Raw genomic sequence first — 10,032 nt, forward strand, 5'->3', positions numbered from 1 at the left:
GATCATCTAGCTTGTTGATGAGGATTAGCTGTTATCACCTTGCCAGTCTTCACTTCCTCTCCACGTTTACCAGGTGGTCATATCCCCAGCTTTGTGAGTGACTGTTAAAGTCTCCTACAATGATGAACCTGGTTTCATCAGTTGTAACTTTGTCAAGGGACAGAGCTTTGTCACTTGGAGAGTATATGTTCACAAGTTTCAAATTGAACTCGTTCTTTCTGAGGCTCAGAACTTGGAACTCGGAGTCATCCATATGCGTGTTGGTCTGGACAGCGCTGATGTTGTTCCTGACCAATGTCATGATGCCTTTTCGTCTGCCAATTCTGTCACAGCGAAAACACTGGTATCCTCTGACTTCGAAGGATTTCTCTGGCTGTAGGTGAGTTTCCTGAATGCAACAGACATTGATGTCTTTCTCATGGAGGATATGTTCAAGTTCAGCTTTCTTGTTGAAGACACCCTCCGCATTCCAATGCATCAGCCTGAAAGGTTGATGCGGATTGGTTCTTCTCCTTGGTATGTTCCTCCTTCTTCTCTTTGCATGTTGTGGATTGAAGGAGGGACCCCCAGTAGCTGTGGGTGGACTCTGTCGAGGCTCAGAGCCGGCACTGAATCCCCTGGAGGGACCTCAGAGATTCAGCACCACGTTGTTGAATACCGGATGGCTGTGTAGACATAGCGATATGCATGGTGCTGTGGTTCGTTAAGAGAGTGCCAATGGCCCAGCACTCTGTCTTCAACTCTCTAGGTTTCTTTCGGGTTACCTCACCTTAATTCCGAGTTAAAACCCTATCCTGGGAACACAGGAGCTATTTGTCCCATAGCTGGGGGTCTGTTCATAGGCATCAGGGCGTGTCCACACACCGGTGGGCCTGGCATGCCACATGTCTGGGGGCAGACCTCCTCCGAGTCCCCTGCAGTTCTGCCTGAGGCCGCAAGGTGCTCAGTTACCGTGTGGCGCCAACTCGGAGGCACTGCAAAAGGGCTTGTCTGCAGAAAGGCTATGTACTGGCAGGGAAGACTTACGCACTCGGCTCCTTTTTCACCAGAAGGCTAGCCAGCGGTGGAGGCTGAAAGCGGAAGATGACAAGCACACAACACACAGCACACCACACTTGACGCATCAGCAGACCAATTGCCACACCTAATATATTAAATCTAAATTTCTAAGGACTTTTAAATAATTTTAAATACAGCTGAATATTATTATATACACATGCACGAACGTGAAGCCAATATTACATAATCAGTTTGGGTATGTAAGATTGGTTTTACGCGGCTCCTTTATTTTATGTATAAAAAGTTTAATTTATTAGACCATTATTACCTTGCATGTCGTTTCGGTAAGGTTAGTGCGGCAGTTTTGAGTCTTGAGTCTTGGGTAGATACAAACCATAGAATCTACCTACTGACATAAATGAAGTTCATTAAACACTTAGTTGATTTTATGTTTCTTTACAATAGCATATTAGCAAATGAATATTAAATTTCAGTTATTTTGCTCACTCGTACGTTTTGTTACGGTATTGAGTAATTAGCCACATTCTCAGCAGTGTGAAATATTGTCCGACAATTTAGATATACATCCTTTGTAGTGATTTATATATACATGTAATATGAATGGTAATAGTATTATTATGTCAAAATGTAATATGTCATACTTTCTCCACTTATGTGTATTTCACTGTTCATATTATGTAAATGTTTGCCTTCATGGACTTAAAGCCCAATGGAATATATTTGAATAAACTTAGAACTTGAAACTTATATTTACCTTTTCTCATCTTATTATCTTTAAGATTCTCGAAATATGCGTGACAGTGTTATTGACGAATCTCTCTATCCGGACTGTACAGACGAGATTCATGAAATGGGTCAAGAAGAATATTTATCTGAAGATGATGGTGAGTTCATTATAGGCAATTCCTCGATATCTCCCATACATTTTACTAAATCAGTTCTTTAAGGTTTTGTCAGTCAGGGCCTTTTTTGGAGGGATAACCCTCTTTGAAGCCAAACTGATTAAAATCGTCTCCTGTTAACGTTACGCGTAGGAAGATGGCTTTGAATCAATCATCGAAAGCAAATCTGTTCAAGCTATGAAGTATTTATCAATAACAACATGAAAAATAGGTGCACACTGATAAACTAATTATTAGAACAATACAAAGTACATTCAATAAGGAAAACTCCTGCGTATTTTTAATAATAAACACATTGATCTAATTTTCATCAATTATTCAATATTATCCACGTTTCCATTATTGTTGAACGCATTCAAGCATCCAAATACCGACACATTATTTTGACTTTGCTCAATTGTTTAGAATATTTTTTCGAACATTTTCTTAATAAATACAATAGCAAATACTTTTACACTGTAATAAATAGACTTTATTATTACAGTTATGGCAACAATTACAACATAATGATTGCTAAGTCACAAGATAATATCACAGAGTTGAAGGGAAGTTAGACAAAAGAATTAAATGGGTACTGAATCAGTATTTGGAAATAAAAAATTCTCAGAATATAAAGTTGCACATTTTACCCTTGAATTTTTCAACATGTCTGGTAAATGAATTAATTAGCATAACACCAGGTGGTTTTCTGAATTTTTTTTTTCTCAAATATTCTAGACCAATGCCACACTACAAACGCAAACAGCACAAAGAAACATATATTAAATGAGTTCGATATTTGAAATGTCTATTGAGTCGATGAAAATGTTAAAATAGTTAATATTTGTTAATAGAAGCTTTATTTATGATTTGATTTTTACCAAACTTGTACACAACTTGTACCACCATAAGATCCCGGTTCCTTTATTGAACTGGTCAGGTTCTATTATGGGTTCCAGACTTATGGCCCTTAAAAGGGCAAGAAGTAGCTATTTTGACCTTTTCTGCACAATAGCAGCTTCATGTATGATTTGAATTTGATCAGGCTTGCACAAAACTTGTGGCACCATAAGATCTCGGTTCCTTTCTTGAACCAGCCAGATCCCATAATGGGTCTTAGAGTTATGGCCCCTGAAAGGGTCAAAATCGGCTATTTTAACCTTGTCTGCACAATAGCAGCTTCATTTATGATTAGACTTTAACAAAACTTGCACACAACTTGTATCACCACAATATCTTAGTTCTTTTCTTGAACTGGCCAGATTCCTTTATGGTTCTAGAGTTATGGCCCCTGATAGGGCTAGAATTAGCTATTTTGATCTTTTCTGCACAATAGCAGCTTCATTTATGATTTGATTTTAACCAAAATGCACATAACTTGTATCACTTGAAGATCTTGGTTCTTTTCTTTAGCTGGCCAGATTCCATTATTGGTTCCAGAGTTATGGCCCCTGATAGAGCCAGAATTAGCTAGTTTGACCTTGTCTGTATAACAGCAGCTTCATTTGTGAATTGAATTTAATCAACATTGCACAAAACTTGTGTCACCATAAGATCTTGGTTCTTTTCTTGAATCCGCCAGATCCCATAATGGGTTCCAGAGTTATGGCCCCTGAAAGGGCCACAATTAGTTATTTTGACCTTGTCTGCACAACAGCAGCTTCATTTATGATTTGATTTTAACCAAACTTGCACACAACTTGTATCACCATAAGATCTCGATTCTTTTTATACATCTTGAACCCCTTGAATGATTTCAAAGAAACCTGACACAAACTTTCACCTCATCGAAATGACATGCAGAGCGCATGTTTTCGATGGCTCACTTCAAGGTCAAGGTCACACTTAGGGGTCAAAGGTCATATGACTTTGTTTTGTGTGTGTATTGCTCTACATTTTCGTTGCATTGCAGTGCTCTTGTTTTTATTTGGCAGATCCTTCTTTTGTTCACTTACAATAATTTTTTTAATTACTTCCCTTTTATGTTACTATAAATAGCCTATTTAGTACCTTTTCTATTATTTGCCGTAGGGAAAAACCAAGACCAATTTTCTGTGGTACAACATGGATGATACCTCCATATTTTAGATGTATTTTGACATATCTGTACCTTGTATTTTTTTCTTTTTGGTTAAATTTCTTCCTTTCGTTCGATTTTTGACCTTCTTGTCCTTAAGTGCAATGATAACAGGTGAGCGATATAGGGCCATCATGGCCCTCTTGTTTTTGTATTTTTTTATATTTTCAGATGAATATGACAAGAACAAAGAGCTTGAACTCGGTTCCGATGAGTACATGCATTTACCAAATAAAAGTCAGATTGTTACATATTATTACGATACATTTTGATTGTCAAATGGTCTAAAAAGGCCCATAATGTTTGTGCTTTTATAGATCAACTTTTGAACCTATGTCTTAGGATGTAACCATTTGTTAGTCGAACATTTACTTTGATTTATTATATAATGTATTTCAGAAACGGTTTTTCAATCACTCTCTCTTAAATAATCTATCAATATCTCAAATAAAAAATTGTGTATGTCATTTAAATTATTAATAGTGCAAGTAACTTGACTGTTTCGAGAAGTATCATTACTTGTTAGAACCTGACTTTAAAATAAAGTTTATTGTAATATTTCAGTCGTAAAACCTGTCACAGTGAAAGCTTTGGGTGAATTCAAAGCTCGTTTAGATGATGAGATCATGTTTAAGAAAGGAGACAAACTGACCGTTGACGATGACATATTGTGGTACCTTTTATACTAATCTGTATTCTACGTTTCGATGTTACGTGATAAAATTTAAGGGTGTTAAAATTTCCTTTCAGTTTTTTCTTTGCTTCAAAAACCTCCAGACCAAGAAAGATATTTAAATAATTTACAACTACATACGCGTAAATTTTAACGCAAAAGCATGGTTTTCAAACTGCAAAACATTTCAATGAAATACACATGCGTCTTAATGAAATTTTTTATATGAATAGAAATTCACTTTTCTTTATTTTCAGAACAAAGTGACATTGACCACGATGTATAAATGCAATAAATACCTTTGTCTTAATATTGGCAATCTTTAAATACAATTTCATTAGAACGATTCTCTTTATCCCGAGTTATGGATCAGAAAATTATTTTTAAGAAGAGTGACATGGCCTTGACCCATCTGACTTAGTTTAAGCACCTTAAAATATCTATACAAGATATCATTCTTTTTAAATAACAGTGACATTGGTCTTAACTCCTTTTGCCCAGTATGCAATTTTAACAGTAGTAAGATCATAAGTTCAATAGAACCTACTCTTTATATCATTCACATTTTAGTAAGATTAACTCTGACCTCATAATCACTATATGTAAATCCAGCACTGGTCCTTTCATTTAAATGTATCAATCTAATTTCAAGTTATTGAGTTGACAAGGTGTTTATTTCTTTTAGTAACAGTAATCTTGACCTATCTTCACCAAACTGGCCTAATGAGCAATGCATCTTGATAAAGCTTCCTTTGGCATTGAGTTGATTTCAAGTAAATATGATTTTTCTTTTTTTAATTTCTTAGCAATCATTTTGTTTCTTCTAGAACGATTGACCGTGACAACACAGTGGCCTAATATGCATTACCAATTTCAATCTTGGTCTAAATATAAACTATCAATGGCTTTTCGTAGTGTCCCTACTTCAGTTAATGATTTGGATATGCTTTTTTTTTCTAAATAAGTTATAGCGATCTGACCCTGTCTCGACTGGCCGCTACTTAGTATCGATACAGCGCTCACAATTGCTGAAGTGATTCATATAATTGTTTATGTCTTACGTTATGAGTTGGACACATACTTCTATTTCAGTGACAATGACGTTGATCTTACAGGCTCCATGTGAAGTCCTATGGCCCAGGTTTTATTTGAGTTATGGAGGGCATTCTGTTTATTATTTCAGTAGCAGTGACAAGGACCATAACTCCACTAGCCCATACCAATGAAAAATCCAAGTTATTGATTTAACGCTGACCGTCCACCAGCACATCCAAAAGCATTCCGACGAAAACATAGCAATACCTTTCGAACAATCGCGCTTCGATAACTGAAATGTTCAGTGAAAACGGGAATAAATGTCAAAAATTATAAATGTGATCTCCGAAATTAATCCTATTACTAGTGTTTAAACTTTATATTTTAGTCAAGGTCATACTTGGGTACCTGCAACACACCAAGCCTCAGGACAGACAGGTTTTATACCAAGTAGATTCGTCATTAAGGATGACAACAGTCTAAGGTCCCAAGAGTAAGTAATTTCTATGAGTTATTCTACACATATAAGTAACATGATATAATGATAATGATAATCGGTCTCTTAACTGCCACTTTGCTCTTACCAAAACGTTTGAGTCTATTTTTAATACAAAACTTACATGTGTTTTATCCGCTTTTATTTCGTATGAAATTGCATTTATTAATAACTTGCCTCTTGTCATCTTTCTGTGTAAATATAAAATTGTTGGATTTTTTCTTCAAAAACACCTTCTATGATAACAGTGGTAATGTTGTAGAAATAAAATCAACAGACCATGTGATTATTAAATCCCGTTTGTTCTTTTTTAGGCAGCGCTTACTAATTGTCTCTTAAATTTGCACTTAAGATTTATATTGTAGTTTCCGATCGATTCTTGAGAACCTTCGTTGAGAAGAAAACAAATCGATGCAACGTGTTATTTAAAAGTAAGACCAGCCAAGTCATATAAAAATTATAACATAAACACAATGTAATTGGACCATCTTTTTATTAATTATAAATCATATCAGAAACTAGAGTAGTAGGTTGTATTATTTTTTCGAAGGATTTACTGACTACATACAGTTGAGCTTTAATTTATACAGATGGTGGTTTGATTTAAACAAAGAAGAAACAGAGGAACGCCTTATGTCGCCATGCTACAAACCTGGAACATTTCTGATCAGGGATTCATCCGGTAAGACGATATGAGATAAATACTTGTTCAGCGGACAGTCCTTACATCATACACATAAAAATCACGGGTATCCCTGTTTATTTTTCTAGGTAAAATTTTAGGAATTAGACTGATTTTTCACAAAATATAACTAATTTCTAGATAAAACATTTTATTCGATTGCCTCAACTTGTCTGGTGCCCTCAACAACTATTTAACTTTATATTTAACCCATATGGAAAGGTTGCGCAATAAACTTACCGGATATACCCTTAAAGGGGAGTAATAACACACTTTCAAAAACATTTCTAATAGTGACAAACTTCGTGTAATAGGTCATTTAATAGGTTACTTAAATAAATTTCTGACAAAACATCAGTCATCTGATAAATTTCGTAAGAATCGAGCCTTTTTGCTGATGTTTTTCTTTGAAGCAATATATAACCCGCTGAATAGCTGAACAGTATCATGTGACTAAAAATTATTCTGACTGAGTGTTACCTGTATACATACTAGAATATCATATGATTGATGTGGGACGGATTCTGATCTTCCAAGAATGCCAAAAAGCATTATACCTACCTATATATGCATCTGTTCACAGCTAAGAATTGTGTGAATACGATGGTCCTGCTAAAAGTTCTGTCACTAATGGGCTTCCGTTGTTTTTCCCGAATATTTTTTACAAAGCTTCATTCCTCTTGAAACGTGTGTCCAATAGCTAACGACATCCGTTTATTTCGTGCAAATTGCTTATCAAATGACCGAGTTGTTTCAAATTGAAATACATGCGGTCATAAACACTTCAACAATTTTCTTGTCACATTGTACAATGGACGAAACGACTGAAATTTGTAGCTATATTATATGCACATTAGGCTTGGTATAGATTCAAAATAGATATTTGATTAATTGTATGGTATATATTGCCCTCAGACTATTTCAATGTGCACAGTTTTTAAGCGGGTTAAAGCTGTTAAAGGTCCACTACTAACGCCCGAATGAGTATTATAAATTGTAGCAGAGGCTTCGTACTGAAAATATGACCCACTGCGGATCTGACCAAATAGTCATGAATATGTTCAAGAATAACCAACATATAAACAAAAAAAAACTTTTGCCTATTTCAAACGGAAAGTATGTTTTTCCGACTGCTTACGAATCCGTCGCGCATCTTTTGATTTTTTTTTTCGGAAGAACGCTCCAAAATGATGATATAATGTATAAATAGATGCAAAATAGTTTATATGCCCAAACGATAACGTGATGTTAACGAACAAGCAAAGGGAATTTATCATTTTTGTAACTCACAAAACCTGCATGAAAATCATTCTTATAGTACAGGTAATATACAGATATACTACAAGTTTTCGGGTGGACAATTTAGGCCCTTCTCGAATAAATGTGTTTCCATATGCAAACTTATTCCGTCAATCTCTTTTCAGCATAATTTTAAGAATATATGTCGCAAATACAAAAAGAAATCATTCGTTTCTCTGCACATGTTTGGCTTCATAATGTTTAGTTCATATTTAAAACGTGTAGTTTTTTTTTGTAAGATTGATGTTTTTATTTGTCTTTATTTGGTACCTTTAAGCTTGGAAATTATCTGTTGAAGATGATACCCGTTCTGATAGGCCTAAAACCTCTGCTACTATGGCAAACATCGGTGCTGTAAAAGCTGTGGTCGAACTGGATGCACGATTGCCGGTGAAAGATATAATCAGTTGTACTGGCATATCAGAAGGCAGTGTGTAAACAATTTTGAAAAGGCGTTTGGACCAGAGAAGGGTAACGCTAGGTAGGTACCTCATTTTGTCACTGAGGAGCAAAAGAAACAACGCCTTAAATGTGGACGGGAACTTGTGAAAACATACAAAGGCTGTGAAAGTCGGGTCATTTCTAACTTGCTAACAGATGTCGAAACCTGGGTGCATATGCATAAGCCACATAGAAGGGCTGATTATAAGCAATGAAAGAGAAAAGATCAAAACGTCCCTGTATTGCTGCCAAGAGAACCGTAAGTTTAAAAAAAAGATGTTGTACGCAATTTTCTTCAATTCTAGTGGGCCAGTCGTTCAAGTGCCTTGTCCATCTGGTCATACATTCACTGGACGATTCTACAAAACCTCTGTACTGAAGAAAGTGAACGAGTTTTTGAATCAATTGATGGGATGGTCAGGAGAATATATTATACACGACAACGCCTCCTCTCACAAGTGCGAGGTTGTTAAGTCTTTTATTTTGATTTCTGAAAAGCTTGAAGTTGTAAACAATCCGCCTTATTTACCTGTCCTGAGTCACTGTGACTTTTCTTTTATTTCCAAGGCTTACGAAAAAGCTTTCTTGAAAGAAATATAAGTCCAGTAGTTCTCTTGGCAGCGCCATTTTTCAGTGTCTCCAACATATGCCAAACCAAGAATATTTATCTGCTTTCCGCGATTGGGTAAAAAGGTTACAAAATTGTGTTTCGGTAAAAACAAAATACATTGAAAGTTTGTCATAAAAAATTTTGATAAAACGTAGCTCTTAAGAAATCCGAACCTAATGACAGAACTTTTGGCATGACCCTCGTATGTATTGAGACGAAATTGTGAATAGAACACAAGCAATATTTAGTTCATCACAATACTGTTACAACGATCTATATTTCCATATATATAGTGGCGAAACACTATCTGGGGTGTCCCATGACAAATCGGAATAGAATATTGTATATTGTCTAGGTAGGACGTTACCTGAGAAAAGATACAAAAATCACCGATTAACCGTATCAAGATTGTATATTCAATGTATTATTATTTATTATTTCAGATAAAGTATCACTGGTGTTGTCAGTTAAGAGCTTTATTCCAGAGACCCTTGTAGCATATGTTTACCATTATAAAATCAAACGTTCAGATCACGGACAATTCTTCATAAGTCCTACAAATCCGTTTGCCAACATACCAGATCTTATTTCCTTCTACAGAAGTAAGTAAGAAACGTTTTTATTCAGTGTTTCGTCTATATTTTGCCAAATAAGTCCATAATGTTATATCAACTACTGTATAAATAGGTTAGTGTTCATTCGGCACTGATGTATCAAAGTGGATGACCTTTCATAAAATTGTAACTAAGGGGCCCTAACTAACCATGTCGTATAATTAAACCGGATGCAAAGACGTTAAAAATGCCACAAACGGCGTT

General features: G+C 35.5%; 1 protein-coding gene across 1 annotated transcript; it reads left to right on the plus strand.

Moving 5' to 3' along the window:
• Nucleotides 1–1,762: 1,762 nt before the first annotated feature.
• Nucleotides 1,763–9,816, plus strand: LOC123538741 (tyrosine protein-kinase src-2-like; the record flags this gene model as incomplete). The annotated part of the gene is made up of 5 exons (XM_053534783.1): nucleotides 1,763–1,904; nucleotides 4,150–4,651; nucleotides 6,075–6,179; nucleotides 6,773–6,864; nucleotides 9,658–9,816. Coding segments are annotated over exons 2-5 (403 nt in total), but the record flags the coding sequence as incomplete, so codon positions are not given.
• Nucleotides 9,817–10,032: the final 216 nt, after the last annotated feature.

Source organism: Mercenaria mercenaria, unplaced genomic scaffold (genome assembly GCF_021730395.1).
Source record: "Mercenaria mercenaria strain notata unplaced genomic scaffold, MADL_Memer_1 contig_4096, whole genome shotgun sequence".
Classification (NCBI taxonomy): Eukaryota; Metazoa; Mollusca; class Bivalvia; order Venerida; family Veneridae; genus Mercenaria; species Mercenaria mercenaria.